Source organism: Aquila chrysaetos, chromosome 11 (genome assembly GCF_900496995.4).
Source record: "Aquila chrysaetos chrysaetos chromosome 11, bAquChr1.4, whole genome shotgun sequence".
NCBI lineage: Eukaryota > Metazoa > Chordata > Aves > Accipitriformes > Accipitridae > Aquila > Aquila chrysaetos.
In genome coordinates this window covers 6,851,474-6,877,746 of record NC_044014.1, presented here as the reverse complement: position 1 = coordinate 6,877,746, position 26,273 = coordinate 6,851,474, and the positions used below count along the sequence as shown (strand labels likewise).

At 43.1% G+C, this 26,273-nt stretch overlaps 1 protein-coding gene across 2 annotated transcripts; it reads right to left on the bottom strand.

Annotated features, from left to right (window-relative positions):
- Window positions 1–2,151: 2,151 nt before the first annotated feature.
- RGS10 (regulator of G protein signaling 10) lies at window positions 2,152–24,363 on the bottom strand. 2 transcript variants are annotated; one of them, XM_030031064.1, is made up of 5 exons: window positions 24,181–24,363; window positions 17,669–17,787; window positions 16,110–16,196; window positions 9,141–9,284; window positions 2,152–5,504 (listed from the first exon to the last, which is right to left on the bottom strand). In XM_030031064.1, the coding sequence occupies exons 1-5, from the start codon at window positions 24,227–24,229 to the stop codon at window positions 5,358–5,360; spliced, it is 546 nt and encodes a 181-aa protein (XP_029886924.1). In that variant the 5' UTR covers window positions 24,230–24,363; the 3' UTR covers window positions 2,152–5,357. The 2 variants fall into 2 exon arrangements, with proteins under 2 accessions (XP_029886924.1, XP_040983075.1); XM_041127141.1 differs by lacking the exon at window positions 24,181–24,363 and adding an exon at window positions 22,951–23,186.
- Between the last annotated feature and the right edge of the window lie 1,910 nt (window positions 24,364–26,273).

Genomic DNA, 26,273 nt, shown 5'->3' with positions numbered 1-26,273 from the left:
AGGCAGCTGAGATAGGCCTGATGAAAACGGAAACCGCATTTGTTAATGCTGATACGACTTTAGCTCTGCTCCTGCCAGCTGAACTGCACGCTGGCACGTCGTTCTGTTGAAGCCCCGTTGACCACCACGATTTCCCCTGGGCTGAGGGGTCTGGCCGGGTAGAACAGCTCGCAGACAAACCTGGGATTCCTTCGGGAAAACACGCACTGAGGAGTTGCTGCAACCATGGTCCAGTAAGGAAAAAAAGAGCCAGACCCTGCCGGAAATTTATATTGCGAAGAAAATGAAAAGCCCCCATGCGTTTCTCACGCGGTGTCAGGACATGCCATTGATGACGGCAATTTCAGTGTTTGCCCGAGACACGAAACGGTGGGTAACGCTCCCCCTTCCCTGTCCCTACCCATGCAGCACTGCTTTTCTCAGCCAACCTTTTTTCCCGGTTTGCACATTTGGGTGTAAAGTGAAACAAGCTTTACAAAGCCAAAGAGTCACACGGGAATGCAGACCGGCAATGGTTTTGACTTTTTAGGCATGTTACCTCTGGAAAAGCTAAAGCAATAGAACAGTACGGTAGATAAAAGCGTGTAACAGCATCTGTTCCCCGGGCCAGGGCTACAATACTCAGCATGCCGGTCACTGTTTCCTTTAGGAAATGTCCTGTCTTTGAGCGATTCAAATGAGCACGGCCCAAAGCAGGAACAGTAGTGGGGGAAGGGACAACTGCTGGCCCTTTTCTAAAGTTGTTTTGTAGCACAAAGTATGCTCAGGAGGTCGAGAGCATTGTCTGCTCAATAATGCCAGCTTTCAAAGCAATTTTCATCGGTTTTCTTATACACAGTGATCCCCTTGAGGTTTGATTAAGTTTTGATCAAAGCAACACCAACTGCCGTTAATGAAAAACAGAGCCATTTCAGTATTTTAGTGCAATATCTTAACTTAGCCGCATTGATCGCCTACAGAAAGCCCACCAAGTCCATCACGTTTGAGGAAACAAGCAGCTGTGACCTTCCTCTATTTGCATCCTTGCTCTACGATCAGCGTCCCTACATGTTATTCTGCCCAGAACCAGGAGAGGGTGCTGTTAAATTTGGCTATCATTTCATTTATCCGGAGAACCACCGCATTCTGTAAAACGCCTTTCCCTACTTCTTCCCCTCCGTCCCCGAACCCTTAAGTATCGGCTTTTTAACTCCTGACTGAAATGGATTTGCCACGCTGATAAGCCAAGATATAATAGCACTGATGAAAAGCATCTTTCACTTAATTATAGCAAAGCTGCTAAATTGGAGTGAGGAGAAGTCACGCAGCTGCTGCTGAGTGCTCGTATGGCAATACGGTAAAGTTACACAGATCCTTCGGATAAAGAATGCCCCGCAGCTTGCTTTTTACTGTGGCTCTGCCAAAAGAGCCCTTGAAGCCCTTGGACATTACCTGTGTTGGATTTAAAACAAGAGGGACTGCCTCTGGGACAGCGAAAGGAACACTATCACGTCAACAACCGTCACGTGTGTCGGGGTAGACATTTGGCAAAACTGGGTGACTTTGTAAGACTTGCTGCTCTGGTTTAGGATGAAAAAAGTTATAAACGCACAAAATTTATAAAAGGGGGAATATATCCCTTTTCAGCTTTGAACCACAGTCACAGAATCATAGAACGATTTGGGATCTCTCTCTCTGCATCATAGACCTAATTAGTTTTTAACCCAGATGCAAATGCTACCCACTTAAAAATCAATCTGAATCTTCAGTAAAAATATAAGCACGTTCCAAACTGTTATCCAAACCTGAATATTCAAACCTTTTTCTCTCCCTCCCTACGGTTTTTCAAACCCTCCTTTTCCACATCAATGGGTTAGCAACTTGAAGCAAGCACAATGGAAGAAATGGAACAGGAACAAAGAAATGGGAGATGAAGAATGTAAAAGAAGCATCTTCTGCTGTTCAAGTGACCTTTTGCAATTTGTTCAGACAACGTCCCACTCAGATGTGAAACCCACAGTGTCATCCCATCTTCTGATCTTCCAAGAGGAAAACATACTATGACAGCAACTGTGTTAACAGGGACTTAAAGCAGAAAATGGGATAACTGTGGGATATGAAGTGATCTTGGCCCAAACTGTTCAAAACATAAAATGACTGTCAGCACATTGATTTGGTGTACTTGTAGAATATTTTAATTTTTAGCTGAGAAACACACAATAGGGTAGAGTTTAAGGCATGCAATCAGGCATGAAACTTCTATTGCTTGCATTTTGTGCTCATACCTTCAGTGTAAGTTCTATGAAAAGGAGGAGATCCTACCTTTAATCTCTACGAAAAGCAACTCTGAGTACCCACTTACAGCCTGAGGTTCCATGCAATGTTTACAGTTGTTCCTGGAATGCAGGATTTACTTACAGGGAAACTCAGTTCCTTTTCTGTCGGTGCAATTTGTTATACGCCACATAGAGAAAATGTAATCTATTTCACAAAGTAAGTTTGATCAGTGATAATATCAACAGAAGCAAAATAACCTTCTCCACATATATACATGCTGCAATTACAGACATCAGCTTGCGTGGTTTTATTTTGATTGCTCTTTTACTGGAAAATACAGATAATCTAATGGATAGGAAAAAAACCTTTCATTTCTGCACCTTGCAAGTCTAGTTGTTGGTTTTCTTCTAAAAAACAAGCCAAAACCAGACACCACAAAAAAGACAGCCAACAGGGCAATGAGCTTTTTACTTCTGAGGAAAAAGAGCAATTCAGTGATTAAGAATTTTGTGGATTTAGGTATATTATCTTAGTAACATCACAGGTATTGAAATAAACAACATAGGCATTGAGATGCTGCTAAAAAATAATTTCCATTTGAGTAACTTTTGCTTGGTAGTAGTGTAAAGCACCTTTGTGTCTACTCCTATGGGGCATTTGCTTTAACAAGCAAATAAGACAGTACCTGACAGGGAGCATATTGCCAAGGAAAATGTTGTTTATAAGCAGCTACAAACGAGTATTTTCTCTCTTTAATGCCCTACCATTGTCCATACAGCTTCTGGTTTTATTTTTTATTATTATTATTTTAAAACATGATAGTCAAAGACTCTTCTCCCTTACTCATGTGTTTTTAAAATCAATATGATTAAAAATGAATCTACTGTGCATCCATGTGATGAATGTGGTAAGAGCTCATCTGCATTTTTCCCCTGAGGGTCCCCACCCTGCATTTTTCGATATCACTAAGACTTCTGCTGCATTTACTGGGAAGAGACAAATCCCAACTCCTAAATGTGTTTAAGCTGCCCATTCCCAAGGACTTCAATGGTATCGAAGTTCTGTCCTCTGCTGTGGCAGGCATTAAGAGTTCATTATTACAGTGAATTTTCAAAAGAGGTAATCCTGAGGTTACAAATAGTTGGCAGGTCCAGAACTGGATGGTCCTATTGCCTAGGCCCCATCACAACAAAAGGATTCATGCACGTGTTTACTTTGTTCCTATTCAGCAAAACATTGAAATACAACTTAAGTATGAGGTCAAATACCACTGAAAAGTGCCTGAAGCAAGATTATGACTTCACCACTAAATCTTTTGAGAGCATAAAAGGAAAATTAACTCAGTGCATAAGAATTACATCTTAAAACATGCATACGGAGGCACTGACCTCTTCTTTGATTTTCTAAAAATGAACAGGCCATTTAGCTCTAGGGGAAGAATCGGAACTCCTGTTCCTGCTCTTACATCTAACTAGGGAAGAGCCCATGGAAGCAATGTTCTTTACATATTACCTGCAAGAGTGGCTCAGAGTTTAAAGAAATAATCAAGTCTACCAAGTGAGTTTGTATCCTCAAAAATTACAATCTAGACTTTGTTTGAAAACATTGATAGTGATGGTAACGTATAAAACATATCTGGCCTTTCTGACAAAAAAGAACTATAAAACAATCAAAAGCTAACTGTGCATTTACGATTAGCCAGCACATAAACAAAAGTTCAAGAAAAGCAGTGCAAAAAATGAAGGATTAAATAATGAGAGAATGTGAAACAGCTAGACTACACACTGCAAAGCTTGTAAATAGAGCACATAGCTAATAGGCTTTCCCAACTTAAACTGCAATTTAGTAACACTGCAGTGAATTAATTAAAAAATATACGAACACATAAAAAATTGTATGCCAAAATGTGCTTTGCAGCTCTGACACAGTCCCAGGACGATACGGAAGGCTCATTGGGAGCGTCTTCCTTTGCCACCCTGACATTTCATCTTTTATTGCTCTGGGCAGAAATCGATTCCCCTTCCTCTCAAGCTTGATGTGAGAATGGCTAAATCACAACGTCAACCCCCTGTTGCATTGCAGCTATCAAAAGTTACAATTAGGAAACACCGAAATACTTCTCTGGGGCAAACAAAATTAGGCAGGGTGATTTTAGTAGAAAGATTTTAGTAAAACAAAGCCAGACTTTGTTGGTTGGTCCTTTGCCAAAGTATTCTTGCCGCACAGAGCAGGATTGCTCAGGAGATCTAGGAGAGACCAGATGCTTCCCAATACCAGCATCTGACACTGATGTTATGCCAACCTGCAGGACATGACAGAGTCAAGCTTTGCTGAAATCAGTGTGCCCAGAGTGGGATATTAACTGTCAGGTTTCCTAATGGCTGTTAGAAGTTCTTCAGAGATTCTCTCTATCTTAAGAGATTTTGTTCCCAAGGGAATACAGGTTATTCCATCCTCTGAAGAAGGTGATTGTCTACTGAAAAAAAAGGGGGAAATTTAAGAAATACAGAAATTAAAATCATGATTAGAGAAGTGTTTTGAATAAAAAATAAAGGCAAAGCAAAACAGATAGCACCTTGAAAGAACAAAGTTACATAGGAAGGGATTGGATTCGATTGAGCTTAACCCTGAAAGATGCTGTCCCTTCATGATTAAGTTTGCTATGAATGACTCATCCACAAAGTAACGTGAAATGTACTCCTCAGTAGCTTCTCCCAGCAATTCACGATGTAAAATCTGGTCACAAATAAAAATTACAAGGCAAAAATAAAAAACCAACCAACCTATCTCCCATTTCTCATCATCATGGTGTCTCACAAAAGAAAATACAAAAATTGAAAGCATTTTAACTTGTAAAATATGAAATGCAATTCATGCTATGGAGGAATACCTCAGCCTTTTAGCTAGGAAACAGTCTTCCCATGGGTGCTTGGTTATTAGCTATCATGCAAAAACAATTAGTCGTTCAAGCAATTAAGAAGGTAAGTATCTCCTAAAAAGGTTTTGAGCTTTTCAAGCCCTAAATGCAACTGCCATAAACCTAGACTGTTCCTGAGTGTAATTTAGTTATTGTACTGCCTCTCCTTAAGAGATTCATTGTATCATGTGTTGTAAATTCTTGATGCTCTTTTAGCTGCAGTCTGAGCCTCTGGTGAGTTCTCCTCTTGCTCCTCGCTCTTCTTATGGTTTAGGAATATCTCTGACTTTAAGAACCGGCTGTAGCTGTCATATTTCATGAGATTGAATATCTGGTAAGAGGGGGGAAAAAACACAAGAACAATGACCTAAGTAAAACTAGATTTTAAATGAGAAGGACAGTATATGAACTCTAATGTATTTTTGTTCTGTTAATACTAAAACATTACTAAAAAGCATGACATTAAAACACATTTCAAACTCTCAAAAGGGGCTGCACATAGCAAACAATATTGCAAGTTCCACGGTCACCGTTTTGCAATAATGTCCATATTAGTTTAAGAATCAGATTATGGTTTTCACAATAGCCAACTTTCAAAACCTAATACTGAAGGTGGAAGGTCACATGCCATGGTCACCAGGTAGGGTTCTGCAGCTGATGATCAGATAATTGCATGTGTGGACAAGCCAGGACGTTACCTGGTCCCCTCCCACAGCAGCCTTAGGCCTGCAAAGCCACCAGGAGTAAAACCTAGCGAGGGTGTCCTTCTGGCAGGGTAGTTGGAAGATATTCAGAGGGAAGAAGCAGAGCTGAAGAAAAAGAGGTACCTTTTAGGCACCTTTCTGACTGCAGTTACTCTTGAACATTACAGAATAGCTCATTATATATGCAGAGCACTGGATAATTAAGAAAAGCCTCTAGATAATTTACACAAGTACCAAAACTTCAAACTGAACCTAGACTGAAACAACTGGTTTAACCAATGTTTAACCAATGGTTTAACTTATAGCAATCTTCCCATCCTTTTTAGACTACTACACAACCAAATACCAAGAATGGTCTCAGGCCAGATCAGAAATGCTCCAGGTACCTGTCACAAAGAGCTGATCTGGTATAGATGTAATTTGCCAGTTAAAATGTGGTTTAAAATTGGTGATGGATTAAATTTGTGCTATTAGGCTTTTCACTAGCCCAAGACCTGCCCTTCTTCTCATAGCCAGTATACAGCCAGCATGGAAGCATGAAGTCATCACTGAGTATAGCTATTATCTCCCTGGGCTTGAGTTTAGGCTCATCCCTCAACATAACTGTTTTCTCTTCTATTTATACCCATTTCAGACAAAAAAGCTAGAACTCATTTGGAGTTTTCTGAAAACAAAACAAAAGGGCTTGGGAGAGGAGCCTGGAATCTGTTCAGGTGTCAAGGTCATGACTATATTTTGCTTGGTCTTGAAACAGAGGGGAAGGAAAAAAGTAAAACTCAAAACTATAATTGAGGCAAAACCAAAGCCTACATCACTCTCTGCCTATTATTTCACTGGCGGAGCCTCTCTGAGTCATGCTTCATGACTGATTACATTTTATGGTACTCAGAGTAACTAAATTTCCAAGACGAATTTCTGGATTCTGAACTACATGTGTGGATAATCCATGTGTGGATAACTGGAACTTTATCTTTATGGGCCTCATTTCTAACTCATAGTACAACTGGGTAATACAACTGTTTGTTAGGAAGAAAAAAAATAATAACCTCAAACTGCTTTTTCATTTCACATCCTCAAGGAACCTGGACAGATAAAGGCAAACACACAAAATTTGACTGTTCTGGTCTGTGTGTTTGCTGAAATATCCCCCTTGCAAATAAATTACATGAAGCATTTACTAACGACTGTTTGTTTACATATTTAAATATTTAAGTTCATATTTAAAACAGTAGAAATCTTGCTTTATAAGCTACATATTGGAAGGCTAAAAATCCCAAAACACCCACTCAGTGTAGACCCAAATCAATGCAGTTAAGCAAAGTCAAATTACACCTCCTGGTGCTGGCTAACTACAATATAATTAAATTTATCCAACTAGCTCAAGGGAAAAAAAACTGTAAGGAAGATATTGCCCCTTAAAACGCCATAAGTCGGTGTTAAGAACTTAGACCCCTCTTGTTCCTGGTATCATTTAAAGCATCTCCCAGAGAGAAAGAGCACTGTAAGATCAAAACCTTCTGGAGTCTGGTCAGCCAAATGCACAGGACAGACAGAGTTTATGATCACATGCAAAAGCAGAATTGTCTTTTTCCCTCCCCTCCTCTCATCACCTCTGTGGAGCAGGAACACTTACCCCATAAGTATTTTGACATCTACAGATTTCTATGAACCACTAACCCCACTTTATTCAGCATGAACAACTGCCTCCAAGCTATTTGTTTAAGGCCATCCCATGAGCACAAAACCACTCCCCACAAGTAGCCCCATTTAAATCAGTAGGTCTCTGGAGAACTGAAGTGCTAGTTACCAGTAATGTTGTAGACCAGACTGTGGCTTTCAAGCTCTGCCTTTTTATACTTCAGACACACAGTGCCAGCAGTAGTTAACACTGTTCTTTAGAGAACAAATTATACCACTCTTCATAACTTTATAAGGATTGAAAACTAGAGAAGACCATAACTCTTCTTGAACTATTATCTAACAGCAATAAACAGAAGCTTTAAGTGGTTGAAACCTGCAACAATGTAGAAATGCTCTGCATTTGGTTTTAAAAGTTCACAGACTTTCTTCCCACACTAGTGGGATTCCTCTACCACTGGTCTAGTGTGTTTCCAATTCAGGTATTACTAATCCCTGGCTGTTCATGTGCATGCTCATTTGTGAAACTGCAAAACATTTTAACTCCAGTAGTCTCTCCAGCTTCACTCTCGTAATCACCCAGCCTAAACTGCAGTGCTTAGATTTACCAGAACATTTTCCTTCCCTTCCCCCAAGTTCATCCATGAAAAACTTTATTTCTTCACATGGAAATTGAGTTTCAGACATTTCCACTGCTAATGACTTGGAACCTGTTTGAAAGACAGCAGAGCCTTTGCTCTTCAGACTGCTTCAATTGTCCCAGCCAGTGCCCAACTAACTTATTCAACACCTGATGTGAAATGCATTGAAAACACTATTTAAATCAGTGTGCTGTTTCTCCACAAAAGAAGGAGCCAAATGGAAAATACAGGTAGTCCTGAGGATGGTACAGAAATTAGAAATAGTCCAGACTGCAAGTGCTGGAAAGCCTCAGATAAGAATGAGTCACTTCATAACTTATGCTTTAAAATAAGCTAAATAGCAAGAAAATTTACCACCAAAAGACATGCCTGCAAAACGTCACCTAATTTCTGCCAGACCTCCCAAGTTCTGTAGGAAAAGGCAAAGCAGATACCAACCCCTCTTTTAAGTTTTGTGTTACAGAAGAGGAGACTTTTCAGGAAAATGCATTATATTCATATCAATATAAATACCAAAACAAAGCAAAGTGAAGAATCTTGAGCTCTCAGGGAAACCAGTGGCAACTACAGAAACAAACATCAGCAATGACTCAGCTCAAGTGAATACACAGGAAAACGTAGGCACAAAGCTAGTCAGCTGGGTGATTCTCAAGCTACCAGCAGAGGAACCCAGGAGAAAACTTCATCCAATTTTCCAGGGAAGTCCTGAACTGGAATCAGCATGGCTGCACTGAGTGTCTTAACTAATTGGCCCTAGGTAGATGGGGCCAAGAACCTGGGATACAGTGCATCCACCCTCAGAGTGGCTGCATTAATATCGCCAGTACGGAAGCAACCCAGCTCCATGCCTACCTATTCAATCCAAGCCACAGTTAGCAGTAGGCACGTTCCCAACTTCCTACACTAGCTTGTGCTTAGAAAGCAGAGTCCACTAAAAGCAGACAAAACCTAAAAAAACTCTGTTCTTGAAGAAAATAACTTTACCTGGTCCTGGAGCTTCTGAAACATGAGAGGGTGAGGTGTCTCCAAAATGGTCTCATTCAAACGGGACTGCCCTTCAACATTGACTTGGGAGGAAGCTTTACTGGACAGGAAAGTCATATAAATTTCTTTAGCTTTTTCTTGCATCTGCAAAAGGACATATTTATTTAAAGAATTATTTGCTGTGGGAATATTGTCCATATTTGTTAATGTTTTGTTGGAGACTGCTCTAGGTCACTTACTTCTTGAGGTTTAAATCCTAAACCCAAAACATAATCTGAATTAAAAAAGAAAACAAGTAACAAAACAAATATACATACAATAGCTTATTTGTGTATATTCATTTGTACTGGAGGAAAAACATCTCTGCAGGCCAACTGCTGCACTGACGTCAGTGGAAGCTTCCAGTATTCAGCACTTAGGTCAAACAGCAGGTTGTGATGTTTGAATCCGAGTATCCAGTGTAAAACTGCTCAGCATCATCAGCTAGGCCTTGTCTTCACTATTTAGAAGACTATTTTTACTAACAGATAATCAGTATGCACAAGGAACCCAGAGGAAAAAACACTGTGGAAACTTACTCTTACTGTAAGGCAAAACTAAGCAAAATCAGTGTATAATCCATGCTACTGCTAGATAACCTTGTCATACTACATGCTTTGTCATAACTACGTTTTTACCTTAGGGCAGCTCACATGCAACACTGACTACACGATTAAAAAAAACCAGCAGCTTGGCTAATGGTAAAGATAAGACTCTCAAGAGCCTCTGAAAGCTGATAAATAAGGATAGGTGTGACTTGCATAAAGCTGTTTGTTAGTGTTTGCCCTGATTTCAGCAATCCTGTTTCAGTGTTCTTCTCTTGATAAATCAGTAACAGTGATAACATTTTGACTCAACCTGGCATCTTTAAGCTTCAAAGCAGTAAATGAGTGGTCACAGTCCTCTGAAATTCAATGCAAGCTCCCCCTTGACCAGAAGGTCGGATAAGAGAAAGCCAGCGGGGGAGAAGAGAGGCAAGCCTCCTGTTGCAATGTGAATTCTGCTTACTGAAAATGAGGCCCATGCAGGAGCAGGCACTGTACAATCCCAAGCCACGGGTACTCGTCAGCGTTCCCCATTGCACATCTAATGGGCAACCACATCTCCAGACCAGCACCAACTAAAGGGCTGTGTCTTTGATGGGAAGTGGGCTTGAAGAAGGAAGCATTTAAATCCTTGTCCATGAAGGAGTCACAGAATTTCTTTCATGTTTTACAGCTGAGAATCAACATTTGGGGATAATTAGAAGAAAAGCTACATGTGTTTGACAATTCACAAGGCCTAAAGAGTTAACTCTCTCACTGCTGAAGGGGACACACATTTTCCAGGAGTATTCCTTTTTAAAACAGATTATTCATCTGATGGGTAGAACATCATGTGTCAGGTGCATTAGGTCACAATGAAGTGTTTTTAACAATTGCTGATCTTTTCAGTTTCACAGATCAGGGAGGACTGGGTCAGCCATGTCTGTTCTCAATGAGCAGTTAATCCAATCGATCAGAGTTATGATGGCTTTAACTGGTAAGGTTAATACCCTAATGCAGACACAGTAAAGGTACCTTTAGCTATTATCGCATGAGCAAGCATAAGCGATTGTACTGACTGTCAGTCCTACCTAAATAACTTTTGAACCTGCTGTCCAATTGAACCATATTTAAGAGAGGGGCAAAGGACTAAGAAATAATTACCCTCCTACTGATTCAATGGAAAAGAGTGGCAAGAGAAAGGAAAAGGGGAGAAAAAGCAGTGTGTGCGCTGAGGGAGAAGCTGCAGTATATGTTCAAAAGTCATTTACTTGAACTGCCAGCATGTACTTAGCAGCTGGCTAATCAATGCACACATAGCTCCATCTCAGGCACAACACAAGGTGCTGCTGGCTCAAGGAACACAGAAGCAAGCTGGGCACTGCCGAGAAAGAGCAGAGCAAGGCTTGAGGGGAAACATGAAACTAGAAGTACTGTGGGGAAGTTTAAAGAACACAGAGGGGAACAAGAGAATGTGTGGGAGGCTGGCAAAATGGGAAGGATCTCTGGATTTTGCAGGGAAGAATGACAAAGAAAGGAAGCGAAAGCACCCTGGTAGGGAGAGGGGGTTGTTAGAGAGGCGCAGGGGACCTGGCTTTATAGTAAATATGGAAACGCACAGTCAAACATTACAGGTTCTGCTCCACATGGAACAACTGTTACTCTACATCTATGCTTCAGTAGTAGAGCATCAGTTTAACTACAATTTTTTTTTTTTTTTTTTTTTTGAAGAAAGTACAGTTAAAGCTGCCAGTATGTTTATGCATCCTGCAAATGACATTCAGGGAGAGCCAGGTTCAGGGAGAAGAGACAGCAATGTTCCCCATTCAGTGGGCGGCATTCTTTGTTCTGCGTCAGCCTGAAACTAATGCCTCAGCACAGGGGACTCGACTCTGGAATCTAAACAACACTTACACTGGGATCTTGTTCACAGGTGGTTATTAAAGGATTTCTGGCACTTCTCACTTACATCTGCGTGCTCACCCCAGCATCCGTGCCAAATTCCCATTTGGAGTACAAAGTTCTGTCTATAGAAATCCCCCTCACTATTTCAAGTGGATACAATATTCTTTCCCACTTCCTTTCCTAAGGTCAAATTCAGCTCTCAAGCCTGTGTGGTTCCCAAATGAGGTGAATGGAACTCCCAGATGCTCATCAGAACAGGCTCCAGCAGTTAGCAGCTGTGCAGCATTACCCAGTTCTGCTTAACCATTGCCACATTACACATGGGAAGTGGCAAAAGAAACTCTTGAATAGGTATACTTTGTTCTGAAATTGTTCTCTACAAAACTTCTCGACATGGGTATTTTGGTGGGTTTTAGCAATAGCTGAAAAGATTCCCTGTAGTTTAAAGCACTTATTATAACCTGTAATTTATTTTTAAAGCTCAGCTGCAAGAGAAGAAACACTTAAACCTTGGGAAGTAGTACAATGGATGTTGTTTATTTCATTAACAGTCACAAACGCAACAGCATATGACTAACTCCAATAAAATATTTAAAGTTAAATTTTATTCACTTATCCCCACCACTCCCATTTCAATAATTAAATGTGTCCTAAGATGAGGACCATATGGGTGGCAGCAGAGCTCACTGCTACAAGTGGACTTGACCTAATTCCTTCCTCAGTCTTCGCTAAAAATTACATTTCTATTTTAACTTCAATTTTAAAGGAATGATGAAGAAAGAATATACTTTTTTTAAAACTACAGAGATGTGTCTTGAGCTGGGGGGAGGAGTTTGTGCTTCCATACTGCAAGAAGATAGGCTGAATCCAGTCCATCTAAAACCTGCCTAGTCCAGTAACATAGTCTGCTCGGTGTCTAGCTCTGCAGATGCTGAAAATCTCTCCTGCTCCCTGAAACATGCATGCATTTTTTGTTAGTTCACCCAAACAGGAAAACAAACACAAACTCTTGGAGCAGTCTGGTCTGAACTACATTTCTGCTTTCTCCTGACTAAGCGCTCCCACCACTAGTCTAGAGCCAACACAACAGTCAAGGGCCTGGTTTCTTCTTGCCGGTGGCTCCCTCTCGTCCCGTGATCTAGCAATCCCGGCTGCATAGCAGTTCACATTCAAGAGGAAGGGGACAGAGAAGATGTATCTGCACAGCATCTTGCAAGATCTGCCTGTGTCGGCTTGATATAAGTCAGCTTCTAGGCAGAGCCCATGTGACTGTGGTTAGAGTAACAACTGAACCAAATTTAATAAGCTGTGAGGAAAGGCCCAGGATATTTTCTCAGAACAGCACTAACACAGTTAGACAGTCTGCAACCAACAAAAAGCAGGAGCAGGGTGAGCCTGCATCTACCTGTGAAGACCAGAAAGGACATGAGGGAAGGACAGCACATTTACTGAGCCAACCACCCTAATGGTGGCTATATATATTGTACCTAATATATAACATTATACCTAATGGTATAGCAGCCTATACAAAACCAAACGCTGCTCCCAGCTGACACTGAAGGGATGACAATAACACTAGGCACAATGGATATTTAATCCACTGGCCAGACGGTGACCTTTGTGAAAGTTGAAACTGCCCAAGAAAAACCCCACGCTAACACTCTCATGTCAAGTACTGAAAAGTTTATCTTCTGCTTTCACAATGGGGAAAAAAAATCTCATATGAACTGGGTTAAATTGAAATCAACTTCATCTGACCAAAAGTCTAAGTGTCTATAAGCTAGTTTCTGTGGTAAACCAGTTTTAATGAGAAGCAGGTTGTAAAATAAGTATAAGGTTGTTTTTAGAATACTTTGCTCACATTAGATAGATACAAAGTGATTTCTGCAAGAGTCGCTTTCAGAAGACAAATTCATACTTCATACTGTTATAAACACTGGAAAGATTTCTAATTTTAGTGCTTTTTCTAGCTTTGTAAATTATCTAGACAAAGCCATCCATAAGCAGTAGCTATAAAAATTTACTGTAAGTCTGTGTCATTCTAAAGCACATTTATTCTAGCCAGCTGTAATAGCTTTGGCAGTACTAGACTCCAGATTGACCATACTGTGTAATGACTGGTACTGAATAATTAAGCTAAATGGAACCTAGTTAAGTCTCTGTCCATCCACTTGGCAATTCACTCAAGAATTCATTAAGTTACTGTCTCTATACAACAGTTTACCATTTCCTGCACTAGCATGCGCAATCCTAAAATAGCTAAAAAGATGGAAATTATTTAGCAAGGGAAAATAGGATTATTATCCCATTGCAAAATGTGGGACCTTACAGAAGGATTTTCCACTTTCATTTCCACTTTAAAATGCAATTTGATACCTGTCCAAGGGGTATCAAGAAAAAGCTACATACCTCTTGGCAAGGACACTGTACGACATACAAAGAAAAAACATCTGCCCTGTACAAAGCAAAGGGTTCTTCCCATTTGGCTGTGGACTGTGATGCTGGCTTCTGCTCCACCAGCTCAGAAAGCAAATTATTTTAATGGAGTAGGGAGAGAGATCAAGAATACCTAGATCCCCAGCCCAGCATATCGAACATACCAGCCAAGACGTTGTATGGACATCTGGGGACAAAAGAGAGGAAATGCTTTGTCACAAACTCACAATAACGAGATCTGCAGCTTGTGCCGAAGCAGAGCCAGGTCAGTGGGACTGATGGAACCACGCTCGCCCAGACAGGAGGTGGCTCCCAGTGCAACCCAGATAGGCTGCAGCTGAAACATTCCCTTACAGGCAAGGGGAAAGGAGAACTCCTGGCCTCACTCCAGCTACCGATATTGCTGCCGTCATGGTGGCACCTAGCACAGTTCCTTCTTTTATCCTGTCTCATTTACTTTATTTCTCTTTAGGCCTTGCATCTCACAGAAAAATAGCCTGATTAGCTGCTCTTTTCTGAAGAGTGTCTGCACGCATGGACCTTAATGAGGGAGGGAAGTAGCTAAATGCACAAAGCTGAAACAGTGCTAAATATTACAAAGTGTGCAGTCAAATTGAACATTTTCCTCTTCTTGCAATAATTATTATTTCTGTATTATTGATAGATTTATCAATACTGAAAAATATTCACAACTGAAACAAGCAAATTGTTTTGAAGGGTATGCTTTTTCAGTGCAAAATAGAGAACATTTACAGAAAGTAGTCTCCCCTCTCAAAAATATGTGTTGTTGAAAATCCAGGGATATTTTCTTTTGTTGAAAATCTACTGGGAAACAGTTTCAGTTGACGATATTTGACTGACCTTAAGAGAGGAATCCCGCAGTCCAGATGCAGCTCTCTTATGCCTGCACTTCGTAACACCCCTAGCAGCCCAGTTCCCCCACCTGATTCCTATTCCCTGCCATTTCTGATGTTAGTCAAAGCACTTACGGTCCCATTTGAAGCAGATTTAAGTGCCATTTTCCCAGCCTCACCTCCTCATGGTACTCTGCTTACTTTGGCCAGAAGAGTGCAAAGGGGCTGTACATTTGCACCTGTTGCCTTCTAAAATGCTCCCTTTGGCAACAAGAGCTGCACACATGTGAAAAGTGTAAAAGTGGGATTTCAAAAAAAGGGCTTATGGGATTTAGGAGTCTGACTCTCAAGGACAGTGATGCTCAGCTGGAATTTTGAAACTACTTCTTTTCATACTCACAGAATCCTTGTCTCAAAGATCAAATAAATCTGGAATTTCTCAAAAAAAAAAAAAAAAGAAAAAGAAAAAAAATCACAAAAATTTTTTCAGAAACAATCAAACAAAACACAGTACATATTTTAGGCCTGACTCTATAGGCTTCAAAGCCTAAATATGAAAGTGGATCCTGTGTTCCTGGTGGATCTAAATGTAGACCAAGATCCAAGCAGTGGAAAAAACTGGAGGTGGCTCATTCCAATAGAATATTTTCTACTAGAAAAATATACTTTCATGAAAACGAAAACGATCTGCAGGTATATGTTAATTTCAATAAATATTGAAACAAAAAAGTCTAAATGGACGCTCAACTTCTTTTGTTTTGTAACTTGTAATTTGATAAGGCAAAACTTTTCTTTTTGGTATTGTAAAACATTTTGTTTGCGCTGATTGTTATTTTTATGTTCCACTAAATTTATAATAATGGTGTATATTTTCATGTAATAGCCGCTATGCTTTAAAAAATGTCCTGAATGAATATATTTTCAAGCAAGATGATGCAACATCACTGAATTAAACCTTTTGCTATTCCCAAGCAACAACAAAAAGTTCAGAGTTTTCAAAACATGGGAAACTTGACAATTTCAGCATTTTGTTTTGGTTTGAAATAGAACCAGCTTTGTTTCCAAACAATTCCACCACCGTGCTTTCGGTGCAATTCCTTCAAACATATTTATTTGCACTCAAATGAAGCATCTTATGCAACAGAAACATTATAGCTCCAGCTCCACTAGGGAAACTTTGTTGACAAGTAAAATTTATTTAGGAAACATACCTGTTTTTTTCCCTGTGTTTTCTTAAATTCTTCACATGCTAGCCAGAACAAAACATTTTCTTCACTAAATTCTTTCTTTAAAAATTCCTAGGGAAAAGAAAAACAAACAAACAAACATTAGGATCCAATTTCTCAATTGTTCTTCTCTCTTCCTACTATAGCTATTAAAACTATAAGCTGCCTACGGCTAGTTTTACCATGGTATGAGTTTACATAGTACAGTGTAACAGAACCACTGCATTAGTGCATCTGCACACTACCAAGACACAAATGAACAATCATACATTCAGCACTTTGAAAGCACATTTCAGGAGAACGAAGAGCTACATTTAATCTCAGAGCGTGTCAGTAACTAACAAGAAGGGTTTCTTCAGTCTCCCTTAAATAACTTGAGCAATTTTACAGTCATTGCTCAAAGGGAAATCCAAAAATATATGAATTCATTAGCAGGTGAGTATAATGAACTATTTTAATGAGAGTCACAGATCACTTGAGATTCTCATCTAGTATCTTTCTGATTTTATAATGAGTAAAATCTCTACAAATAAAAGTGTTTCTAAACATGATCATCAGTGGCAATAAATTCACTTAAGTCAACTAAAGCAGAAGACGTATTTGCGTTCTCTAGACAGTGTTTAAACAAAGCACACTCCTCCAAAAGTGAGGCATGTTTTAAAACGTGGAAAAAATCTACATTAAATTTCTCTGTAAAACATAATGACTGAAATATTTATAGCTCAGGGATCATCAGTTTTCTCTTTCAAGTGTTAGAAAAGAGAGATTAAGTAATGCCAAGAATTAAACAGCATCGAGATTACTTTTTTTTTTTAAAGAATTCTTAATCACAGTGTTTTGTAATTCTAGTTTACATCACTTTTCAAACCAGTCTGGCAGGAAACCCAGCACATTTTATCATTGCTTGGTATGGCAAAACCATACTCAAGTAGGTAGTTCCTATTCCTACAGCTAATATGGCAAGGCCTTGAGAAACCAACTTGCCACCCTCACCTAATTAAGCCTCAAGCCTGCATTTTGAGCTGCACAAGCCCACACTTTGTAGTAAAGGGAATTCTTTTCAGTACAGCTGCTGCAACACACAATAAGAGCCACACAAGAGTTATCAGGCTGAGGAGCTGGTAGTGGTAACCCGCTGCTTAAGTAAGGACAACATACGAGAATAAAGAGCATGGGATCAATCCTCAGTGATAAATAATGCTTGGCAAGAGAGATCAGTGGCTCAAGGACTGTAGTTTATCCAACAGTAATTTGTTAATCCTTGCAACAGCTGATAGATCTGATTAGAAAGATGCAACCAAAAGTCTTCCACGTGCCATGTTCCGTGACAGCAAGCTGCAGTGCCAGTGGGCAAAAGGCACTACCTCAGAAGCTCAGCAAATGCCACAGCTCCAACTCTGCCACCTCTGCTCAGGGTAGGTATCTAGAAGGATGCATGCCTGTGTGCTTACAGCACTGGCACACCTGCACCATTTATGCTGAGACTCATTCAGCTCTAAATCCTAATTTTGGTTTATATAAATATCCATAGTTAATATAGCAACCCTAAATCGTTTCACTCCTTCTGGATCTTCAAGGAGGTTCTCCAGTGATGTAGCCCATTTTGAGGTTCCTTTCAAGGTTTGATGGCTGCTGCTTGGGTGACCCTCGCTGTCATTTATCTCTGGAAAAAATTGAAAAAAACACCATCTTCGTTAGAAGTGATGCATGTCACATACATTTCTTCCCCATTGTCCTCTGCATCCTTGGATTACAGCTGCTCTCCTTAAAGGAAATACCACAAAACTGAAAATAAACACACACATATATTTGAATTCTTCTTTGCCTATAAAGAGGCAAAAATGCCTTGCAGTTATATAATTCATGAGTATGTAAGTAGGCACTGTCACTATTTTATAGGAGTTCAAGCACCTTTTGCCTGTGGAACACAATGACCGCAGCCTGTGTAGTAAAAGGACCATTTGCCTTTTGTTCTGGCACTGTCAACGACATTAGCTTCTACAAAACAAATCCTGGTCAGTCACAGACATGAAATTTATTTTTAAGAAAAGAATCATGACTGGAGGTTGGGAAAAGGCAAAGAGAGAAAGAAAAATAATGCTTTGTTTAGCAGGAGAACAAGTCCAATATGTTAACCCAGTCTAACAGGAGGAAAGACAGCTGGCAGAGGAGCCTCATTCCAGCTGAGTCAACCTGCTATTGGGCAACTGGTATTTGGGTGTTTTTTCCATTTGCTTGTTTGTTTTCAAGTCCACTGAAATTCTGCTTTTATAAGGTGTGCTGGACTGTGCCAACATCTTATCTGTCAGCCAGCCTTCTCACAGATAGGAAAGATGGTATACATTTTTGAATTTTTCTATCCTAGGGACAAGTATGTTACATCCAAGGCTGTTGATGCCAAAAAAATGGTTTGCTGGCTACCCATGAGAAAACCTATTACTTGGGAAGATTCCAGGAATATTCCTGTTGATCTGAAAAACTAAAACAGACATAAAGCACTTGGCCTCCTTTCTTCTCACACCCAAAATACCCAGGGAAGACAGCAGGAATGCAGGCCATGAGAAGTCAGGCTAAGAGCTCCACTTCAGGTCACTACACACTGGAAAGGTGCACAAAACTCTTACTGTAATCAATACAGGTTCTATTTATTTTTATAACCCCTTCGTTTCTCCCAGCAGCTTATTGGAAATGTGGATCTTAGTAACTTCTGCTTAAGCTCTGTTAAAAAACCCTTCCTCCACCATGAAACTAAACCTCAGCAAGTATCTCAAAAAACTATCTATGCAGAGCTATACTATCAGATGCCCTTTTAGCCGGTAGCTAGAATGATAAATGCTAAGGTTAAAGCCCTACAAAATATTGGCACGACAGACAGCAAAGCCTACTGAGTTTTGGTTGGTAGGGACCTGTAGACTCTGTTTGTTTTTCTAACAGTGAGATGGACCACTGTTTTAAATGAATGAACATCTCCTTCCTTGATAGGAATGAGTTTTTTTTATACAGGAGAAATTACAAAGCTGGAAAAGAGGTAAACTTTCTGGAGCCATGGATTCCATACCCATTGCCTAACACTGAGAGATCTATACTCGTGCCCCAAGTAAATACAGACGTAAAAGGAAGGAACGCATCTAAAATGATTGAGCAAATGGTCACTGCAGGCTACATATTTCATGTGTAAATCCTGTCTCTCCTTTGCCTGTCCTGCTGTAATTCTACGATGCAGTTACAGCACCAACCTAAAATTTCTTACACAATGAATGCACAACTCTATGCCTGCACAAAACCTTTCAGGATCCAAGATCATAACCAATTTGGGTAAGGACTGTGACAGATTGGTCTCCAAAGCAATAAGTATGCCTACAGCTCTGTATAAGAAAACTCTGCTAAAGGTCATGAGTCAGAACCTGAGGATTGTCTCCAAACCACTACAGCAGATTTCATACATGACACAAGAGTACAGTGAGTTAACTGTGCCTCAGTTTCCCCTCCCCTCATGCAAAAGGATGTGGTTCTTGATTATTGCTTGCAAAATTTATTTTAGGAAACTGACTCAAAGTATCTGGGCTTCTAATCTCAGTAAAATCTGTGAGATTTAAGTGGGAATAGCCAAGTACGTTGGAGCAGAACACAATTACCTCTGAGGAGCTTGAATCTCGTTACACACTCTCATCTCCAAGCAGAATGGCAGCTCTATGTGTACAGCTGCTAATGGCCTGAAGAACCAGGCCAGTCCCTTATTTAATATATGATTTAGCACAGAACTTATGTGAGTGAGATTTTATTTCTAGTGTTTCTTTTCCAGCCAAATTTTAAGCGGACATTAATGATTACTTTGAAAAGCATGTATTTCAATGAGCCAATGCAATACAGGGCAGACCCAGCGCCATGAGAACCTAAAAATATTTCTGGTGAGCAGACAAAGGCCGGAACAAGTGCTTCCACGCACCCAGGACACATCGATCTGCTTCCCCTCAGCTGCTTTCACTGATCTCTCATTCTACTGCTGGCCATTCTCTCTCCTCCCTAATCACCATTCTCCCCAGCTTCCTCTCACGTCCAGCCTACCCAGCACAACCCAGCTCCATCCACTGTTTACGTTCCCCCCCGCTCCTCCTCGTCACCCTCCAAACCCTGCATTCTTCTATGACCCTGCTTCCTTTCTCCCTACCTTCTCCTCCTACGGCCTTAGTAGAGAAAAATTTGGTTTTGGAGGGAGGACCCACACAACTTCTTAATGTCCGTTCTGCTGAGCCTTGCTGTACAGGACTCTGTTACAGTTTGTTTCTTCACTTAACCACCTGCCCACAACCCAAAACATACTGTGCTACTGAGATGAGGCTTGCCTGTCCATTGCTCATACAATGCAACCCTTTCATTTAGCCCTGGCCTCACTGATTCAAGCTCGCAGTTCCCCAGAGCAGAGGCTACGGGATGTCGCAGGTGCTGGGCAGCTCTGCCGAGCCGGCACGGGTGCCACTAGCAGCCGCAATCCCAGCTCAGCCCGGGCTACAGCTCCCAGCATCAGTCCACACCGAGGCAGGGGACACCAACCGTAGTGTCACAATGGAGGCAGACCCTCGGACCGCTTGTACATAATAAACACGAGAGACCAGAGAACGCTTTTGGATCCTGCCATCGGGCAGTGCAGCACAGCTCCTGTCCTGAGCAGTCCCCCAAAAAACACAGTAACTGCATCCAAACAGCCTGCTGGGGACATCACCTGGCTGGTACCATCCTGCCAGCTGTGCTGGGGGCAACACAGCTGGCAGGGGCCAAAGCGATGCCAGGGAATGTGCCAACAGTCCTGGAGGGCTCAGGTCTCTCTGCTGGGCATGGCATTGATCAGGCTTTCTCCCTCCGGGCTGAGCACCATTAATCCCCGTGTTCAGTGTTCCTTTGCAACCACCATAAAACATTAACATTGCCCTTCAGCGCAAATGTAAATAGGCTGCACATGACAGTAGGCAACACCCTGAAATTTTACAAGGATATTAGAACTGCTGGGTATTTTTATTGTGTCCCATTAAATACACCATCACAAACATTTTTTCTAATACAAAAGTGACCTCCCCCAATTAGGATCATAACTTTCCACTCCACATGCTGGTTTCATTTAGCAGATTTGATGTGTGATTTCTAGAATTTTTTTAAGAGCTTAGAGGATAGGAAAGAGGTTTTCCCCACAAATGACTCAAGAAGCTAATCCCCAAATCCATATCCCCACATTGCTAAACTACCTTAAAAATGATACTTCCACTGAAGTACAATTTAATGAAAGTCTGAAACAATTTATTTTAGAAGGCAATACCGCAATAAGTGTCATTACATGAATGACCCTCCTGAAACCTATTTATCTCTGTTTGCTATTTATAAAGGTAACTTTCTTCTGTTAAAATCATCAGTGACAAAGTTTAGTAATATACACCTGGAAATAACAAGCTTGATACCAACATTTGACAACCAAAATGTATACGTTAGTATGATCATTTAAATGAGGAAGGCAGACATTTGCTGTTACTGAAAACTGAGAGATAATTTTATGCATCAAAAAGGGTATTACAAAATGGCAGCTCTTCACCAATATTTCTGTAAAAGTAACACACAGAATGTACAACAGATGATAAATACGCTAACTACATTTCTGTCATACAAGAGCACTTGCTATCTTTTATGCTGGTTAGAAACCAAGAGGCAGAGAAAGCCAACAAAGCATGCACAGCGGAGAACAGTCATAGAGTCTCTGCTGAAGCAAACTTTCCACTGAGTGTACAACCATAACACAACTGCTTGCATGATGTGCAGTGGCCAGCTGCTTCTACAAAAGCAGTAAATGATTACATGCTTATTTTAATAGCACCATTATTTTAGAGAAGAACCCCATACCAAGCCAACAAATAGGCAGTTACATTAGCTAGAGCATTATTTTAGAGAAGAATCTTATAGAAGCTGCCTTCCCCCATCGCACAATAGTACTGCCGCATTGGACTGCGGATAAAGGCTCTTTGTAAACGATAGATATAACAGTAAGTGCAGCGTTAATAACACTGTAATTATCTGTTGAAGCATGGTATCAAAAATGGAAAATATTTGCATTCTCCAAACAGGAGCTTGGACTGAAACCGCAGAAGGTGTCAATAACATAAAAATATACAACTTTGCAAGTCAAAACTCATGGTTCCGGCCCTTGCTTTCGAAAAGCACAAAAAAGTGTGGAAACCCATCAAACTTTCAGAGATTCAGATACAGCTAATTGAGTCAGTCATGCTAATCCATCTGCTTTCCAGAAGGACTACGCACCACAACGGTTTCCCAAGCTGCTGTCATTCTCAAACTGTTGATGCAGTGGCCTGCATGGCACCATATCAAACAGCACAGACTCACACGCTTCACAGCATCCTGTTGCATGGATCCCTTACCTAAATGCCTATTCTAACTGCCTCTTTCCCACACACACCTTTTGCAAACTCCTTAACAAAAGACAACTGGCACACAAACAGTAGATAGGACAAAAGCACCATATAAATAGCATATTCCTTATTCTGTATTTAAACGTTAATATACAACATTAAGAGAAAGCCTTCTCAATTTCTTCTGGAAGAACTTCTGATCACACTGCCTGCATTTCCCGCTTTTTCACCTGGATCATAAAGCTGCGAGCCACAAACCTTTTTTATTACTTTACAAGTACTCTGAATACCTTGTCTTTTCCTACGGTCACCAGAATGCCTATCCAGCCACAATCACCAGTCTGGAATTAATAAATCCAAGGTTATGAAAGAGTAGGCAACTTCGTCAGTAGGCAGCTGAAAAGGGAAAATTCCCTTACTTTCCATGTATCCAAGTGCCACTGGATGAATCCTCACACAACAATTTTTTCTTAGTAGCAGCTAAATTTTAGACCTTTTCACTACAGAAGGGCTGTCCTTTGCATGCTTTGGTTGTTCAAAGCATGAGCCTCAACATCCTCTTTTGACTGTCTCTAACAACAGATGGCTACTGGATTCCACTTTTAACTATAAGGAAGGAAACTAGAGGGACGTTCCGCTTTCGCAGCATCTCTGGAAGCGTTCACCAGACATATATCCTTTAAAAAAAGCCCAGCTGTAGACAAACACCGCATTTGGCTTTTCTTAGAAAGATTGTAACTTCTTACTGTAGGTTATAAAATGTAGCGTTATTTTCTGGAATTCTGAGTTTGTAACTTTTACCCCAACTGTTTTAGCAAGGATACCTATCACCCGCTTCGAATCGACAGACTTACAGCATCAGAGGCACCGCGCCATGAGATGCCCCGTAACAGCACAAACACGTTACAACGCCTGTCTGCGGAGGGAACTGTGCAGTCCGACATTCATTCCGCCTTCCGTAACTCCCGGTTTAAGACGCTCCCTCCAACGGCAAACTCCTCAAAGTCAATTCAGAGCTGGAACAATCACGCTCCGGTGTTCCGGGCTATCGCCTCGCTACCGACGACAGCGGCGGGCAGCGGTTCGCAATTAAAATTCGGCTGATGAGGCATAAGCCCCAGCAGGATCCAGTTCCCTCTTGCGCGCAGCTGCTGGAGTGGGAAGAACCGCGGTTCCTTCCCGAGCCCGGCTGGTTAATGCATCTCATCGCGCCGGTAACGCGGCCCCCGGGTCCGGCGCAAGCCCGGGCAGAGCCACGCCACGCCACGCCGGACACCAGGCTGACGATCGAGGGGACAGGTCCGCAGCAAGGCGAACCGCCCTGCGGGTGTGCCGAAGCCCGCTGAGCCCAGCGGGGACCGGCGAGGCGGGCGGAGGAGCCGGCGCGGCCCGGGTTAACGGACCCGAGCGAGGAGCGCGGGCTCGCGCGGCTCCCCTCAGCCGAAAGGGCGGGAGACCGGCTCCCGGCCAGGCCGCCCCCAACCCTCGCCCCGCCGCCGGGAGGGGGCTCGGCCGCGCTTTCCTTGCCCGACGCTGGGTCGGGAGCGAGGGAGAAGCGCAGCCCTTCCCCTCCCGGCGGCACTTCCTCAGGCGGGAGCAGCCGGGGCCGGGGGGGTGGCCGCCCTCTTACCCCCCCCCCCCCCCCTTACCTGACGGCGGGCGCTTCCTGCTGAGCCGGCTCACGGCCCGGTTAAACATCCTCGGGGGCGGCCGCGCGGCCCCGCGCTGCCCGGAGCCGGAGGGGGCGGCCGAGCCTTCCCCGCTCCCCCGCGGGGAGGCCGCCCGGTCCCGTCCCGTCCCGCCCCGCTCCGCTCCCCCACAGCCGACCGCCTTCCCCCCCCCCTCCCCGCCAACCGCCGCCTCCTGACAGGCGCCGCGGCCGCGCCCTGCCCGCCGCCAACCGGCCGTGAGGGGAAGGCAGCGCCCGCCCGCCGTCTGCCGCGGGGCCGCCTCACCGGGGCGGGCTGGGGATGGTGAGGGGCGGAGGACGGGTGCTGTCAGTGGTCCGAGACGGGCCGGGACCGGCTCCTCCGCGCCGGTGAGGGGAGCGGCTGCGTTTCCACGGTACCGTGAGGCGCGCGGACCGTCAGATGCAACGTGGCAATGGTGGGTCTCCACTCTCTCCTCCCAGTGCCTGTGGAGAACGACACCATTCCCCTCCCCAGCCTAAGCCCCGTCGCTGTGGGCCTCCAGCTGCTCCAGTTCCAGCCTTCTCCGCTCTCACCCCCCTTCCACACCCTTCCGAACAGCACCGTTGTTTCAATTCACCCACATCCATCTCCTCTCTCCCTCCTCTTCCCGGGCTCAAGGCTCCTGCTCCCCGCTCTGCTCCTCTCGTTGCGCTCTCGGACATCGGGCAGCATCTCCGGCCAGCGCTCAGCCACCAGACACCGCTAAGTCCTTGCTGAGCAGGTGCAAGGAACAAACACGCTGCCCTAAGGCGGTCGGTCACCTTTACGAACGTGTGTGCTTTCTTACCAAAATAGAAGCGCCGGGTTTCTTGGAAGGACACTCAACAGGAAAAGCACAATTACGATTTTAACAAAGGTATTTTCACTTCCGGAAATAACTTTTTACCAAAATATTGGGTTGGGTTTGTGTGGCAAGGTTGTGGTAGCAGAGGGTTACAGGGGCGGCTTCTATGAGAAGCTGCTGGAAGCTTCCCCCATGTCCAACAGAGCCAATGCCAGCCAGCTCCAAGATGGACCCACCACTAGCCAAGGCCAAGCCCATCAGCGACAGTGGTAGCGCCTCTGTGATAACAGATTTGAGAAGGGGGAAAAAAAGTTGCGGCGGCACAGAAATTGCAGCCAGAGAGAGGAGTGAGAACATGTGAGAGAAACAACTCTGCAGACACCAAGGTCAGTGCAGAAGGAGGGGGAGGAGGTGCTCCAGACGCCGGAGCAGAGATTCCCCTGCAGCCCGTGGGGAAGACCACGGTGAGGCAGGCTGTCCCCCTGCAGCCCAGGGAGGTCCACGGGGGAGCAGATCTCCACCTGCAGCCCGGGGAGGACCCCACGCCGGAGCAGGGGGATGCCCGAAGGAGGCTGGGACCCCGTGGGAAGCCCAAGCTGGAGCAGGCTCCTGGCAGGACCTGCGGCCCCGTGGAGAGAGGAGCCCACGCTGGAGCAGGTTTGCTGGCAGGACTTGTGACCCCACGGGGGACCCACGCTGGAGCAGGCTGTGCCTGAAGGACTGCAGCCCAGAGAAGGGACCCGCATTGGAGAAGATTGTGGAGGACTGTCTCCTGTAGGAGGGACCCCACGCTGGAGCAGGGGAAGAGTGTGAGGAGTCCTCCCCCTGAAGAGGATGAAGCAGCAGAGACAACACGTGATGAACTGACCCGCCGCTGAACGCCGCTGAGGGGGGTAGGTAGAGAGTCTGGGAGTGAAGCTGTGCCTGGGAAGAAGGGAGGGGTGGAGGGAAGGTGTTTTGAGATTTGATTTTATTTCTCATTACCCTACTCTGGTTGATTAGCATTAAATTAAGTTAATTTTCCCCAAGTTGAGTCTGTTTTGCCCACGACAGTAATTGTTTGAGTGATCTCTCCCTGTCCTTATCTCGACCCACGAGCCCTTTGTTATATTCTCTCTCCTGTCCAGCTGAGGAAGGGGACTGATAGAACAGCTTTGGTGGGCACCTGGCATCCAGCCAGGGTTAACCCACCATAAATATTTAATCAAAAATCCAGCATGTAGCTAGTGTGAGAAATTTGTGTAATTCTGACAAAATTGTAAGCCAT